The sequence below is a fragment of the Quercus lobata genome, chromosome 6, assembly GCF_001633185.2.
Source record: "Quercus lobata isolate SW786 chromosome 6, ValleyOak3.0 Primary Assembly, whole genome shotgun sequence".
Taxonomy (NCBI): Eukaryota; Viridiplantae; Streptophyta; class Magnoliopsida; order Fagales; family Fagaceae; genus Quercus; species Quercus lobata.
In genome coordinates this window covers 24985174-25002756 of record NC_044909.1, presented here as the reverse complement: position 1 = coordinate 25002756, position 17583 = coordinate 24985174, and the positions used below count along the sequence as shown (strand labels likewise).

The 17583-nt window shown below is 38.3% G+C and overlaps 1 protein-coding gene across 1 annotated transcript; it reads right to left on the bottom strand.

Moving 5' to 3' along the window:
- Positions 1-5980: 5980 nt before the first annotated feature.
- LOC115950028 lies at positions 5981-6460 on the bottom strand. The gene has a single exon (XM_031067282.1). It carries the CDS (start codon positions 6458-6460, stop codon positions 5981-5983), a length of 480 nt encoding a protein of 159 aa, XP_030923142.1.
- Between the last annotated feature and the right edge of the window lie 11123 nt (positions 6461-17583).

Sequence of the window (17583 nt, the reverse complement as noted above, 5' to 3'; positions counted from 1 at the left end):
TAAATTATTATAGGATCCTTTCCATTTTCAGTTCTATTTATTTTGCCAATTTCACCACTAAAATTTTATTTTTGGAATCTGATAATGTATGTAGATCACCATCACTTAAAACTTTATATTTATTAAATTAAATTTGAACCATAAAATAGATTCATCTCAAATATGATAATCCTTTTTCTTTTCTTTTCTTTTTTCAAAAATCACATGGTTTAATTTAATTGTTCTTAAAATAAATAACATTGTTTACACTGTATTAATCAATTGTAATTGAATTTATTTTTAAAATCTCTCCCACACGTAATCTATAATAATGATATAATGTTTTTGACTAAAGCAAATAGAAGGGAGACAATATCCTGGAATGAATGTTTAAAAAACTAATAACAGCTACGCAATACAAGTGATTAACAAAGTTAATTCAAGTTTGTTGTTCTCTAAAATGACACAAAAGATTATGATTAGAGAAATCAGGCAAGATGAAAGACATTCAAAAAGATGGTCACCAATGTAGAACCAAAAACTTCAGTTTCTTGTAAGGTAAACTATAAGCTAGAGTAAAATATTGGAGAAGTAGGACACTGTCTTAGGCAAGTAGATACACACTAATCAAAATTACTCCTACGTACACCATGTCCACTTTTGATATACTAAGTAGGGTTTGCAAAAATTTGGATGCTCAAATAAGTAGATTTTAATGGGATCCTAGAAACCAAGATGGAAGATTTCTAGTTTGGAAGGCTTGGGAACAATTTTTTTTTTTTTTTTTTTTTTTGAGAAGATGCTTGGGAACAATTATGTCAATATAAGATGAAAGGAAAAGTTAACATATGCTCTAAGAGTATTGATTTATGAAATATTTTTAGAAATTTTTTATGGGAAAATAAATTAGTAAGTAACTTTTTTTTTAGTAACTTTTTTTTTTGAAATTGAAAAAAAACTTTCATTAAATCAAGGAAGCATCAATGTTTACATACTCAACAGCAACCGATGGAACCTCTTCCATCCAAAATAAATCAACATTAACCTTTTGGGCATACCTAGCAAGCTCATGTGCTACCCTATTACCATTTCTTTTAGTGCAGCTCACAGACGTCCATTCCAAAGCTCCTGCCAGATGCCGGATGTCTCCAATAACATGGCCAATAGTTGACTAGTTCTCCGTACCTGAAGCAATCCACCTTATAGCATTAACACTGTCCCCTTCCACTACAAGCACCGTGAAACCAGCATCAATAGTGAATTCAAGTGCCTTACGACATGCGAGTAGTTCAGCCATATCACTTCCCTGGATTGCCGGACCTTTAACTGTCATTGCCGCCATAACTTCTCCAGATAGTTTCTGATCACTGCACTGAACCTAGAGCTAGCAGAGTCCTCAAACACCGCAGCATCATAGTTGAGCTTGTACACATCTTGTGGTGGGGGTATCCAGCGCGTTCCATCAGTCTGCACCGTCTGCCGAGACGTTCCGACCTCCACAGCCACCTGTAAACTCACCTGTGACTGCTGAAACTCCTCAAGCAATTCAACTGCACGCCTATTCAAACAGCCCGGTTCCATTAATTCGCCTCCATGCACTACTCTGTTCCGTTGGTTCCAAATCAGCCATGCATGCACCAACCACAGCTCCACCTCTGTTCTGTCCAGCCAATCCAGCAAATACTCTAATAGAGCCACAAAATCAAGCTGACTCGTCCCACACTTCTGCAATGCCCTTACACTACCATACCAAACATCCTGCGCTACTGTACATTCCCATAAAGCATGGATAGTTGTTTCTTGGAATAGGCCACATAACGGACACACATCATCCGTCAAAATCCGTTTCTTCTTGAGGTTCCTTCTAGTAGGGAGAATATCATGACTCACCCTCCACCCAAACACCTTTATCTTATTGGGGATCCGTAGCTTCCATATAGCAGCCCACACCCGATTACCACCACTGCCTGGTGATGATTCAGCCCAATCCACCTTCCTCAGTTGAGCTCTGGCAACCTTGTAGGCTGACTTCACTGTGAAAATACCATCCTTATTATGCTTCCAAAAAATAGAGTCAGATACTTGCCTTCGACTTAAAGATATATTACAAATAGCTTCCCCCTCTTCCCGATTGAAATGAGCCATAATAAAATCTCGTCGCCATACATGGAGATCTTGATTAATCAACCTTGACACCCATACTTCCTCTTCATCATCCCTCACCAACAAAAAGGGCTTATTAGTAGGATACTCAAGAATCCACCTATCCCGATAGACATTAATAGAAAGTCCATCACCCACTCACCAACAATGTCCCAATCTTAAAATAGGTAAGGCCGCCACTAAACTCCTCCACACAAAAGAACAGTTAGGTGACTCTGAAGCCTCAAGTACTGAAGTTCTAGGGAAGTACCTTGCTTTAAAGCATTGATAGACTAGAGAAGTTGTATCATTTAATAGTCTCCGCCCTTGCTTGGCCAACATAGCTAAATTAAACGCTCTGAGGTCCAGAAACCCCATTCCACCATCCTTCTTTGACAATGTCAGTTTATCCCAACTTTTCCAATGAATTTTTCGTTCATTCCCTACCTGGCCCCACCAAAATCTAGCACATAAGCCATCTAACTCCTCACATAATTTCCATGGAAGCTGAAAAACACTCATTGTATATGTTGGAATAGACTGAGCAACTGCCTTGATGAGAACTTCTTTCCCAGCTTTGGATAGCATCATCCCCTTCCACCCCTGTAGTTTTTTCCACACCCTATCTTTAATGAAAGAAAAGGTATGGTATTTTGCCCTTCCAATTAAAGTAGGCAAACCCAGATATGATTCAAACCGAGCCACTTCCTTCACTCCCAGAATCCCCAAAGCCTCCTGCTTCTGGCTAACAGTGGTGTTATTACTAAAATACACGGAAGACTTTTCCAAGTTTATGCATTGTCCAGAGGCTTTAGCATAAACTTGAAGGATCTCAACAATAGTATTAATCTCCGCTGGTGTAGCCCTGCCAAAAATCAATGAATCATCTGCAAAGAGAAGATTAGTAATCTTTGGTGCACTTCTACAGATAGATACCCCATGTGAAGTAAACCCTTCAGTGCATAACAAAAATAAATATGGTGAGAGAGGATCACCCTGACGAATTCCCCTAGAAGGCAAAACATTACCAAATGGTCTCCCATTTACCAGAACAGAGAAAGAAGTCGTTGTCACACAACTCATTACCCTTTCTATCCATATTTCAGGAAAACCCAACCGCTACATAACCCCCTGAAGGAAGGGCGACTCCACCCTATCATATGCTTTACTAACATCCAATTTCAACGCCATGTACCCTTTTTTTCCTTTCTTCCTGCAGTGCATAGTGTGTAGTGTTTCATATGCTATCAACACATTATCAGTAATAAGACGTCTAGGGACAAAAGCACTCTGAGTGGAAGATATGATAATAGGTAATACCTGCTTCAGTTTATTGGCTAAGACTTTAGAAATTATTTTGTAAATCACATTACACAGACTTATGGGCCTAAAATCAGACATTTTCTCCGGATTCTTGACTTTAGGGATCAGCACAATGTAAGTATGATTAATATCAGGCAACATATGACCATTATTCAGAAAATCCAACACAGCATCAACTACAGTATCACCCACAACATGCCAAAATCTTTGGTAAAATAAAGCATTCATACCATCAGGTCCAGGTGCCTTTGTTGGTCCCATTTGGAACAACGTTATCTTAACTTCTTCAGCACTAAACTCACTGGACAGGGTATCATGCATCTCCGGTGTCACCTTCTTGGGGACCGCATTGAGACATTCCTCCATCTGGTCACAATTACCTGCACAAAACAAATTGTCAAAATAACCAGTAGCCACAGTAGCTATCTCCTCCATCTCCTCCACCCAGAGCCCTTGTTCACTTCAAATCCCCTTAATATAATTTCGCCTTCTTCTCTGGGAGGCTTTTGAGTGAAAGTATTTAGTATTTTTATCTCCATATTTAAGCCACGGGGTTCGAGACCTTTGTGCCCAGTAAACTTCCTGCTTCAGTAGAAAGTCATCCAGCTGTTTGCTAACACTCAAGTATTCGGCCTTTGATTCTTCAGTCACCACTTCAGCACTATTTAATACCTCCAGCTGGTTTGGGAGAGTTTTAATGGCTACTTCATTCGGTTCTGACTTTGAAGATCCCCAAGCTTGCAATTCCTCACCACAGAACTTAATCTTCTCCTTAATTGAAGCTAAACCCGACTCCCCCCCTCCCACCATCTCCCAAGCATCTTTAACCACTCCGCCACAATCCTCCCACAGTAACCAATTTTCTTCAAATTTAAACCCCTTTTTAAATTTTTGCTGGAACCTCTGAACACTCTTCACATGCACCAGAATTGGCAAATGATCCGATGCATGGGGTGGAAGATGAGAAACTGTAGTTATCGGAAATTTTTCCCGCCACTCCATAGTTGCCACAGCCCTATCAAGCCTTAATTTGGTATTAGCTTCCCCAGGCCTCTTATTAGACCACGTGTAGGTATACCCTCTGTATCCCAAATCCTCCAAAGTACAAGAATCTAACACATTCCTGAAAGCATCAATCTCTACTGAATTAGGAGGCCTTAAACTTAACTTCTCTGCACTATTTAGAATTGCATTGAAGTCTCCTGCACAAAGCCATGCACCATTAACAAAACTCCTCAGATGTTCCAGCAGTTGCCAAGATTTTCTTTATGTTGAGCCCCAGGCCAGCCATAAAAGCCAGTAAAAAACTAGACAAACCCATCCTCTTTAGTGAGCTTCATCAGAATGTGATTAGGCGAATAATTAATCAGATCCATCCCAACTTCCTTCTTCCATAGTAAAGCCAACCCACCTCCTGCATTTGGTTGTTTAACTATAATTTTATTCTGAAATTGCAAATCTCCATACAAATTATCAAATCCTTCCTTATCCAGACGTGTTTCTATAAGAAAACACACAGTGGGAGCTTGTTCCCTCACAAGTTTGCGAAGGCTTCGACCTATCCAAGGGTTCCCAAGCCCTTGGCAGTTCCAGCATAACAACCTCATTGCTCCCGGCAAGGGTGGTCATCCACCCGCGCCGATCTCTCAAACCCAGAAACTTCCCCATTCTCTAATTTCCCCCTCTTAGTTCTTCCCTCATCTCCCTTAAGAATTTGGTTCCCATCAAAGTCTACTGTCAGTGGCCTTTTTCCATTGGACGGTAGCAACACCTTTTGCAAGCTCCCAAGCCCAAAGTCCATCCTTTGGAATCTAGTCCAAGATGACTTAGGCTTACTAGCATTCGGCCCATCTGAATTTTTTCCACAGCCAACTTCAACATTACTTAAGCCCAACACTTTATTTTCACGTGCTTTGCTCACCAACCCACTAGATAAATCATCCACCTTTTGTATCAATTCTTCCTTCAGCTCAGTTACTGGATTATGCACAACAGTAGTGCCACTCACCACGAAACCTGCATGGACGTGATTACGTTCCTGACCGTGCAGCGAGATTCCTGAAAATCCGGATTGGCCTTCATCATCGTTTCTAGGGTTTCTGCACTGTCCTTCATCCGCCGCCACAGCTCTGCTATGTTGCAGTGCCTCTTCACACCTGACCGAATCCTCTTTCGATCTGTACCGACCAGCGCCGGATGTTTCACCACCCCCCTCTGAACCGTATTCAACCCCTCCTGCCTTTCTTTCAAACGGACCACTTCTTGCTCGGCCTCCCATAACTGTAAGAAATTCTCCATATTGGAAGTCGACCATGCCTCCATTCTTAGTCGCCGCAAAGTGTTCTGCACAATTCTTTACATCATGGCCAAGCATGCCACAATAATGGCAAAACAACTGCAGCCGTTCATATTTAAATTTCACCCAGTGTTTTTCTCCATCAGACCCTGCAATAAAGCTTCCCCTGCAAATGGGCTTCGAGATAGGTAATGCCACTCTAACCCTCATGAAGTAGTGCAACTCGTCTTGACCTCTTCTCTATTCAACTTCCTCAACAGCCCCAAGTCTACTCCCCACCTCCTTAGCAACTTGTGATGTAAACATGTCTAGCGGCGCCCCCCATATCTGAATCCAAAGAGATGCCGTCTCCATGCTTGTATTCTCAACAGTCATGCCTCTCCTCCATCGCTTAAGCAATAGTAATTGGTTATCAAAAGTCCACGGGCCGCCTCTAAAGACTCTATTCAGATCAAATTCAGATGTGAATTTAAACTGAAACAAATTTGGCCCTACCTCTGTGATACGTAGACTGTCCTCTAAACCCCAAGCCCTTCTCATAGTATTCTTTGCGGCTTGCTTGTTAAAAGATTTGCATGTCAAAAACTTACCCATCAAATTGAGGGTGCATTCCTCAATGGCTTCCAACCGTCCTTCGTCAGAGATGGAAATCACCTCCTCCTCCTCCTCCTCCGTAGTCAACTTCATGTTCTCCATGCCATGCATGACATCATCAGCCATGGGCAAATAAAATCGCTCACACAAACTCACTACTGAAAAGAATCAAGATGCCCTAGACCTAAGTCAAGGGAGAGAGAACCTCGTATACACGAGAGAGAGGGAGAACCTCGTATACACGAGAGAGAGAGAGAGAGAGCTCCACAGGGGACTCCTAAAAGTAGTATTAAAACTTTTATAAAATGATCCATTAATAAATGTCCCGAGGGCACTTGTTAATCAAACTCTAAGATGAATGGTGGCCTTGGTTTGAGACATTCCAAGGATTTCAACACAACAGTAATATCAAAGTTCACCTGAATGATTGCATCAAAGAGACTATGTATGAGCACTTTAATAAGCAAATGTAAGGTGAGAAATGGCTGAGAAGTGACCCCATTTTTTTTTTTTTTTTTTGAGGGTTGAGAAGTGACCCCATTAAAGCTACATCACCTATTTAATGAGCCATAGAAAATGCATAGTGTCTAGATGTAAAGGAGGCCTATATCCCGGTCGAAGATTGGAAATCTATTGATGTCTAGATGGACCCTTTATGTTCCATGGCAGGAAGGATTCAAACGCTAAGCAAAAAAATGACCCTATCTCCATTACCCCTTTGATTGTTTCAAACCTAATCGATCAAGCCAATAATGACTAAAATTTGGATAAGTTGTATGAGTTTTTTGAGGACAACTCAGTTTAGGCAATCAAGAGGATCATTATCATCCCTGCTACTCTCATAAAGGACAAACTTCTCTAGATTAGTGACCCAAAAGGTAGGTTCACAGTACAAAATAAGCCAAGAACACAACATTTGAAGATACAGAAGTTTAATGGGAAAAGCTATGGATGTTAGATGTTGATATGGGGGATTGGAACAAATGTGCTACCTAAAACTGAAAACCTTGCTCATACATTGAATTTAATGGACAAAAAATGCAGCTAGCATTTACCTTTTCTTCAACTTTTAACTGCTAATAAAGCCATTTGGATTGGCTGCATCTGGGGTTTACGCTTGTTAAGGATACTTTTGGCACATCTATGAATATAGTTATCTAAAAAATAAACAGAGCCCAAAATCTATTTACTTTAGCCGAAAGCTGATAAAAGTCACCCAAGGAAAGACTCATCACAAGGGATAAACAAGAGCTGCGGATTAGAGGGCAAAAGACACTTTGCATTGGATGTGGGCTTATCAAAAGCCTTTCTACTGAGCTTGGAACAATTAAGAGACCATTAAGGCATTAACAATACAATGGAGGAACTGAAATGTTTGCTGAATTTGAACCTTTACCCAACAAATTTTTTTGCCCCCAATAAAGGACTCAACTGATTGTCCTGAATCCTCAAATCCAAAAAATTAGGAAAAGCAAATCCCTCTTGAATAAACATTTAGGGCAACTGATCATGTGAGACCTAAGAAGAATCAAAAGCAAACTTTATTTTTTTAAGTGTTCACTGGTTAAAGCAAGTAAACAGTAGTGTCTAGCAAATACAACATGTCTTCATCTCATTCAACATATTTTCTTTAGTGACTCTAAAAATTCTATAAAATGGTGAACCTAATACTGAAAATTGTATTTACATTCGAGTGCATTTCACATTCTCATAAATCTTGAAACATATTCACTGCATATATCTAAACAAAACCATGAGTTTTTGAATGCACTAAATAGAAGTGATACTTCTCATTTCCCATTCATCAGACTAATCCGAATCATCTTTATTTCCAAAGCTAACGTTATAACTTTTCTTAATTTGTGAGTTAGCAACAATGTTTCCCCTTCTTTTATAGAAGCTTGTCAAGTGCTAATGTTAAAAAGATACAGCATCTTGCTTTTATAAGCTACAAATGTTTGGTACAAAATGTACAATTTTTTTCTTGAATCTTGATACAGACACCCTATTTTGTTCCTCAATCATGAGCATACCCTTTGGCATGTGCACCCCTCCAATGATGAACAAATTAAATGATGTGCATAAATTCTCTAATATCTTTCTCATTTGTCATGTTAACTTAAATTTTAATTTTACTTTTTATTTACGGTTTTTTATTTATTATCATCCTATCATTTTTCACCTTTATTTTATTAAATTTTAAATTTTAAAAAAATGTACAAAAATCCTTATTTCATTTATTGTGCAAATCTGACATTTTTATTTAAACCAATTTTGTTTTTATTATAAATTTAATCACAAATGAAAATTTCAATTTTTGTCTAACTTTTGATTTTAGTAGTTAAAAAAGAAAGAAATATTAAGAGAGAGAGAGAGAGAGAAAAAAAAAAAAAAACAAAATTAGAGGGAAGAGTGAGGCATGCTCAATAGCTGATTGATGTTGCATTAACAGTCTACTAGACCCTACGGCAACATCAAACAAAACACCAGGGATGCTCTCTGTTTTTGCATTGAACTGTTGGGGTTTATGGTGGAAAAAAGAAAACAAACAAATGGCTAGAGAAAAAATAAAATAAAAAATAAAGGGAGCAGATTGGATTGGAATGCAAAGGGGGGGAATCTTTCTGGGTTTTTAAAAGAAACATTTGAGAAAGAGTGAGTCTCGAATTCTCGGGGAATATATACCAAGAGAGAGAGTGTGTATACAAAGCAAAATATGTGGAAAAAGAAAAGCATTATTAGAGATACATTACAAAAAATAATCTTAATTTTTTTTTTTTAGTTTCTTTTATATCATTTGATCTCCCAAATTTATTTTTGAGAAACATTTTAGAAGAAATCAATACCCTCCTTGAGAATGAGAGCTCCACCCGCCGCGTGAATCATTGCCAAATTCATTTGAGGAGAGGTGGGGCCAAAATGGGGTTTTACCCCTTGGGAATTCTAGCATTTTGCTCGAGATTCTAGCCTTTTGCCCCTATTAGGCAAAATATTTGGCATTATGCCCCTGTTTCAAAACTATATAGGGGTGTGCCCCTATTTCGATTCTCGATGACCCTAAAATTGAGTTACTTAAGGTACTCGATTATTACAAAACCAAGTTATATGCAGGTTCTTGCCATACTGGCAATCCAGCGTGGCTTTTGGCCAATAAAATACTCCCACGTTACTGTTTGTAACTCAGCAATGGGGAAACCAAGTTACTGACGGGATTTCAAATCAGTTATTAGCATGTCTGAACCCGATGAATGGAAAATCAAGTTATTAACGTTACTTAGCTCTGGTATAATCGAGTTGTTCTGCTATGTTCTGACGCAATTTCAAATCACTTATTTGCATGTGAAGCTGAACCCGATGAATGGGAAATCGAGTTATTAATGTTACTCGGCTCTGGTATAATTGAGTTGTTCTACTATTTACTTCTCCCCTCCACAGATCAGCTTCTCATGCAATTCTCCTCATCATTTTCAGATCAGCTTCTCCTCATTTTCAGATTTTTCTGTCAGAAGTTGGTGTTATCTCTCTATCATCTTAGGTGAGAAACTCATTTTCTTCTTTGAAATACATAGAGAATTTTATTGTGTAGGTAAAAGTAGTTGTAGATATTATAAAAGTTTATCAACCATAACGTATGTTTTTGTTAGAGAAGAATTTTCATTTAATAGGTTGTATTACTTGTGCTTTGGTATTTTCTTGAATGAGTGTTATGTGAGTAGATTAGGGTTATATTAGTTGTTTGGTGTTACAAGAAATGTACAATAATCTATAGAAACGGTGATGAGTGTTATGTGTGTACATTGGGTTATATTGGGTCTTTGCTGGGGTAAATTTCATTGACAAAAAATGAAAATCTTTAGATTTGCTAAAACTAATGAACAATTAATCTTTAGATTTGCAAAAGTTAAATGTACATACTCATCATTGGTCAGACATTAACAATAATATTTTGTATTGCACACAACGTGTAGACATTAACAACAACGTCTAATGTTTATGGTCAAATTTAAGTGTTAGTATTTCATTTTTAACATGTAATAGTACACAAATTTATGAATGTCTTTGTCATGTACCATCTTATGCAACATTACATTATTTACTAATAGTTGATGCACACTGTTAATTAGATCATTTGATGTTATTGTATTCAGTGTCAATGTTTGGTTCTGGAAACCCATAACTCTATAGGCCTCACGATATGTTCACTGCTATGGGTCGTTGCTAGGTATTGGAAGATGAGTTCAGCTATTTAATCAATTCGAATCTGCAAAATAGTGCTTATGTTCACAATACCATGAGACAGGAGTGGGCTTAGTTATTTTGTGAACAGCAAATGTTTTATGATGAGTTGGTTGGTTTTAAGTTGCTAGTACCTTGGCGACTCGCATCATAGATGCCCAAAGACACGATCGACGAACTTCGTAAAGTATTGAACCGCATAAGAGAAGAAAATAATCGAATGAAGATACGTCTTAATAGATATCGGACCCAAGTCGAGATTCGAGAGTTAATGGAGAGAGGGTGGTACGAGCATGCATAATTCATGCAATCACTTCTTACTGATCCCATTTATCAGTCAGACGTGGAGATGTTAGATGAAGAGTAATCGTGTCGTGGTGTAATTAGACTTTGTTGGAGAACTATTTTGCTTAACTATGTTTTAAATGTATGTGCATCACTGTTGTTGCATTTGTACTATGTAAACCTTATTATTGATTGTGAGGAGCATGCACATTATTCGTAATCTAGATTATTCCCACATAAAACATAAAAGTTAAATATTCCCACAAATGATGTTTTTCAATAATCACCTACAATATAACACAGAAAACTTAAAATAACTTACACGATGTCACCAATATGCATGCATTGCATATTGAACACTAACGCTACTAACATTATTAACTTAACCTTAGACATAACACACATACCACATAGGCATTCACTTTGACAGGTATTCCTCATAGTTGAGGACATTGTTACGTTCCGCCGGAGTGAGTTGCATGTTCGTACGACGGCTAGCTCTTCCGCCAGTTATAGCATGTGATACCTGGACCTACGGAGTATTATCATATTGTTCTTTTTTTTTTTTTTTTTGTCACTGCATGCTTATATTGGTGCATGTTTCGCCGTGGCAATCTGAGCGAGATACAATCGACAAAAGGCATTCTAAGTCGCACGAGATCATCATGCAGAGCGTTGGACTTGTTCACACGAAAGTCTTACTCCCGTCGCAGTCCGGCATAGTATTCCCTATCGTCGGAATCTCTCTCCCTCCTATAATTATTTGGAAAACGAGGTAGCTTCCAATTGTGCATTGACATTGGAAAATGTGACTTCTGATTGGTATGTGTAGATGTTTTGCAAGGGTAGATGTAAATGGAACTTCGGTATGTGTGGATGTTTTGCAAGAGTAGATGTAAATGGGACTTTATATAGGAGTTTTGCAAGAGCAAGTATTCACGTGGATGTGACTATGTGTAAGGGTAAGTATTCACGTGAATAAATATGATATGACTCGACAGTGTATTGTTCAATGAGGTGTTGAGGAGCACATGCAAAACTGCGAACATGACTTGGCTATACAGTGGCACCTATTGGTGCATATGGTTTGCTGAGGCAGCTGTTTGATATGACTATAGCTTGTCTACAGCAGCGGGCTGGTGATGTGTACTGCAAAGGAGGTTGTGTATTTATTCACGTGAAGACTATTCAGCATTCCTATGCTTCATCTTACATGACTTGACGAGACAGTGCCAAGCTGTGTTAAATGTATCATAAACTTTTCAGGGATGCTCTGCATCCTTGAAAACGGTGCATTGCAAAAGGATGCATATCTGTGTATTGACGTGCGTGTAGGTGATATGACTTAATAGGGTTCACGTGAAGACTATTCAACATTCCTGTGCTTCATCTGACATGACTTGACGAGACAGTGACGAGCTGTGTTAAATGTATCATAAACTTTTTAGGGATGCTCTACATCCTTGAAAACAGTGCATTGCAAAAGGTTGCATATCTGTGTATTGACGTGCGTGTGGGTGACATGACTGGACAGAGTTCAATAGTGCGAAGCTGTTTAGCAGCACTGCAAACATCAGTGTAGCAATAGTGGATAGCTCACCCCCAAAATTGATGCATAAACTTTGAAGGGATGCTCTATGTTTTCACGTGAGTGTGGATGGATACTTGTGGTCAAGGTTCAACAGTGCTGAGCTATCCACCGTAGCTATACTCACTGCTTCCTATGGTGGTATTTGGCAAGTGGAATTGAAGAAAGCTGATAACAACATTTGGTTTTGTAATGGTTGGCAGGATTTCGTTGAATACCATTTTATCTGTTATGGTTATTTTTTAGTCTTCAGATATGAAGGAAATTTAAGCTTCCATGTTCTTATATTTGATAAGACTGCCACTGAGATTCTATATCCACCCAGCAAGAACTGTAAATTGGAAGATCATCAAGTAGAAATAATAGACTTAGATGAAGATGATACAAACATATCCTTTAGATGATTTGCCCACAAAAGATGAAGTCAGAGAAAAGTTTGTTACGAAAAATTTTTCTTGTACATAAAGAGGAAGAGAGAATGAGTGGTTAGTCTGGTTTAGATAAGTTTGTTTGTAATGTATCTATATAAAGTAGTACACTAGTAGAAATAAGATACACAGATACGGGTATATGATATAGCGACTCATGGTGTCATATATATGAATTATTCATATTATTGAATCATATGTGTGGTTGGTATATGTGGTTTGGATGAGTTTATATGTATTGAATCTATTAAATTTTCTTACAAGTAATGTGCAATAAATTTAAGTTGAGTGATGAGTGTTATTTGGGTAACATTTCAAATTACATAGACAGAATACTGGAAACATCAACATATCTAAAGTTTTTCCTACATTACAAAGTAGAGGACATGGTCCAACCAAAGCACAAGAATCATATGTAGCAACAAAGAACAGCAAGGAAAAAATAAGCAAGTGATTTTGATAGGCCAAAAACGAATTGACCCCTTGTAATAAATTAACCAATTAATTTAGCCAAGTGAATTAATTAAGTTAATTAACATGCAAATACGTGGTAGCACAAAAAAATTACCAATAAAGTAATTATGCAGCAGAAAATAAATAACATGGTGATTTGTATACAAATGGGGAAAACCTAATGGCAAAAACCCCATCGGGTGATTTTCAGGTTACCACTTTCGAAATTCCACTATTATCACAACAAGCGGTTACAAGTAAAGGAATCTCAGTATCTTACACCAACTTATAGTTGAACCCTTACCTCAATACCTAATTGGACTTGTTCTGTAGTGACAATTTCCATTTTCAATGCACGGCTCCCAAGTACGTGATTAACCAATACGCGGATCCAATACGCAACTTCAATCACCAACTAAAGAAGGTTGTTGGTTGCAAAATTCTTCAGTTCATCCCAACGATGAAGATCAAGAAGATGCTTGGTCACAAAACCCTACGATGCATATACACAACAACTTTTTCACAAGAATGATGAACTAGGGCAAAACTTTGTCTCCGGTTACAAATTGCTTGAACAAACTTTGCTCAACACTTATGCAACTTGTGTACACTTTGACAACTCTTAAAATAATCCTTTTATATGTCTAGGGTTAGAAGAAAAGAAGGCCAAAACATATAATTACGGATTAGAGTCAAAACAAAACTAGAATTCTGTTTTTCATAAAGCTCGACAGATAGCTGTCTGTCGAGGTACTGTCGAGCAGCTGTCGAGCCACGGGGCTAGAACAGCTTCTTAAGCTCGATGGATAGCTAACTATCGAGCTTTAATGAACAGCACTTCTTTAGCTTGAATCTTGAACAGACTTGCATGTTTTCAACACTTGATCTTGAAATACAGTTTCTTAAAGTATTAAACACATTTTAGATCTACTCAAAAACAAGTAAAGTACGTTTTGTCAAAGGATAAGCCAATTACATAAAATAGTGACATATGTTCCTAACAAGTGAATCATATATGTCCAAACAATCTCTCTCTTTGGCAATCCGTGACAAAACCATAACAAACAAATGAACATATGAAAGAAGTCATAAATCACTCAACTCATATTCACTTGTTGAATACAATAAAATCTATCTTAACACAAACTCTTAAAAAACTTTGCAAGAAGAGAGTTTATGATAAGTAGACTTTGACAACTTGTATTTCTGAAACATTTTTAAACAAAACTCATCAAGACATCTTTGTGTGAAACAGAAATAATAGATTGCATACACGTAATAAGAAGCATGTGCATAAAGAGAGAAAAGAAACAACACATGTAAAGGTAGGTGAAAGAAACATACATCAACATATATAAAGAAGATAAGTATGTCAAAATGGTCACAAGACCCATATACAAGAACAAATGTATCTAAAATAGAGAAAAGAAAAAGATACATGAAATCTTTATTACATCCCTCAGATATCAACACTCCCCCTAACAAAATGTCCTATACTAACTCTCCTTCTAAGAATGACTACTTTTATATCCAAAACTACTCCCCCTTTTTGTCACGAGTGACAAAGGATAAGAGTGTCAAGTAGACATTTCATCGGTAGAGCTAGCATCTCCATCATCATCATTCGAAGCATCATCATCATCCTCAGACTCAAAAGCCACTGGAGGAGGTGGTGGAGGAGAAGCCTCAGGAGCATAACCACCCATGGTCGCCTGTCGCTGTGCAATACGACCTACACGAACGTTCACCTGATACAACTTCGTAGAGAGTATATCAAGGCGAGCATCCATACGCCGCAGCTACGCCATGATGTCTCCTAGAGTCACATTGCCTGAAGAAGAAGAGGGAGCAGATGTGGATGGAGCAGAACGAGGCGGAGCAAAATGGAAGGGAGGAGCTGTTGAATCCGATTGCCCAGACTGAAACTACACCTCGCTACGTTTAACGGTAGTGTAGTCTATGACACACATAATAGGAAAATGGTCAGAAGAGGGAAAAGGAACAGAAAAATGGCATAGAATTTGCATGATAGTCGAAGGGAAAATAAGCTTATCACGGGTAGCCGTATCCCTATACGCATCGAAGATAGAAAGAATGAAATATGAAGGAAAATCTATAGTGAGGTACTCTAATAAAGAAAGCAAAAATCGAGCACGAGACTCTGTGATAGAGTTATAGTGAGAGAGTGGGTGCAAAACAAAAGTCATCACCATGTTTATGAATCTAGGTCCTTTAGCAAAAGGCTGACATGGTGTGCACTGACGATCACCCCAATTTGCGAGACACTCACAGAAAGTGGAAATCATCTCGTCCTTGGACACAGTCCGCAGATGCTCACAACCGAGGTAGTCAGGATGCTCTACCCTCGGAACATGAAGCACATCTGCAACAAGTTGCGATGTGACTACAATGCGCGTACCTCGAACGCAAGTAGAAAAGAAAGGTACTAAAAAATCCGAAACCATGCATGTTGGAGTAAAACTCCTGGATCAGCACGGTCGGACAAGTGATTGGGACGTCATATAGTGACTCCCATCCCTGACTGTGAATGACAGTGGGAAGGTCAGTGTCGGCAAAGTCTGCTAAAATGACTCGACGTTCCAAATGAACACCTCGTCGAGAAAAGTTCTTCAAGAAGTCCTTTCAGGCATCCTCATCATAGAACCAAATGTGAGAAGTAGGATCAGAAGAAGACGATGTCCTAGAACGCAAAGGGTTTTGGGACATAGTTGACTTACACTTAGGTGCCATAGACACGACTAACGTAAATAGAAGGAGGGGGGGAGAGAAAGAAAGACAATCAGAAAAGCTCCAAAGTAGTTCAAATATAACAAGTATATTGAAAAGAAAGTACATATGCATGGGGAATGCATGAACATGTGATATGCAAAAGAAATTGCATCATGGGCTCAGCCCAATCAAATCTTACCAGCACACAATCAATTTGCACACATCTAAATGCATGATAATACTGTTATTATGCTAATATGATGCAATACATGAGATTTGAAACTCATTTAATTAAAAACCCATCCCAAAATTTCAACAATAAATCATCAATTTTGAAAAACCCCAAAATTTTCAAAAACCCCAAAACCTAGGTTTCAAATCACGAAAGCATGTAAATGAAGGAGATTAGAAGCTTACCAAGTGAAGGAAAACTTGAAAAAACACTTGGGAAGAGGTTTGGAGTGAGAGAAATGGTGTTTGGGAGAGGAACAGGTGCGGACAGGTCAAGAGAGATCGAAGAAGTGAGAACCGGATTGTGAAGAGAGAATATATAACTCCTCAGTAATTCTCGACAGATAGAGGTGTTGAGAGGTATCGAGCCATCTGTCGAGGTAGATGTCGAGAAAGACAACGTCGACAGATATAGGTGTCGAGAAACAAAGCAAAGACACAAGAAAACAAGCTCGATCGATCCACCAACTCTCAAGAAGCTATCGAGGATCCAGGAACTTTCTCGTTCGATCCACCAGCTGTCGAGGATCTGTCGAGATTGCGGTAAGAAAAGACCTTAAGAGTTCGACAGATAGCCAGGTGTCGAGGAGGTATCTAGGAGGTGTTGAGATTGCTTAAAAATCGTTTTTCAAGAAGGGAAAAACACAAATATGAATGCAATTATGTATGCAACTCAACCAAAGATTCAATCAACATTTTAAGCTCTTAAAATCATCTCTCAACAAAAATTTTAAGCAAAATGATCCCAAAAACACACACACACACACTAAACAAGTCTAACCAATTTTATATTTCAAAAACAAGTCAAGACAGTTTAGTGAGCATACTACACATGTAAAACCTTGTGATGGCCAAATCACATTGTACCTGCACATGTATCAAAAGTAGCAAAGAATGTTGCGTATTGTGTGTGAAAAATATCACAAGATTGCATAAGTGTATACATGTTATGACGATTTGAGATATGAGAAAATCACTCTAACTCACACACAATCATAACTGTTTGAAGGGGATTATCACTTTCGAGGTACATCCTATAACTCCCACATCTCCTAGAATACACACTTGCAATCATATTGAAAGCATTTTGATCTTTTTGCTTTTCATTTTCTTTGCATATTTTATTTAAGCAAATCATGCATGGGCATATAAGAGAGAGAAAAGAAATACCCAATGATGGTAAGCATTTGACATTCCAATTTTGCTATGCCGAAGCACACAAATGTCATTGACACTACACTTTTGCTATGCCGAAGTATACAGGTATCATATTTTGATTGGCGGGCAACAATGGTGAA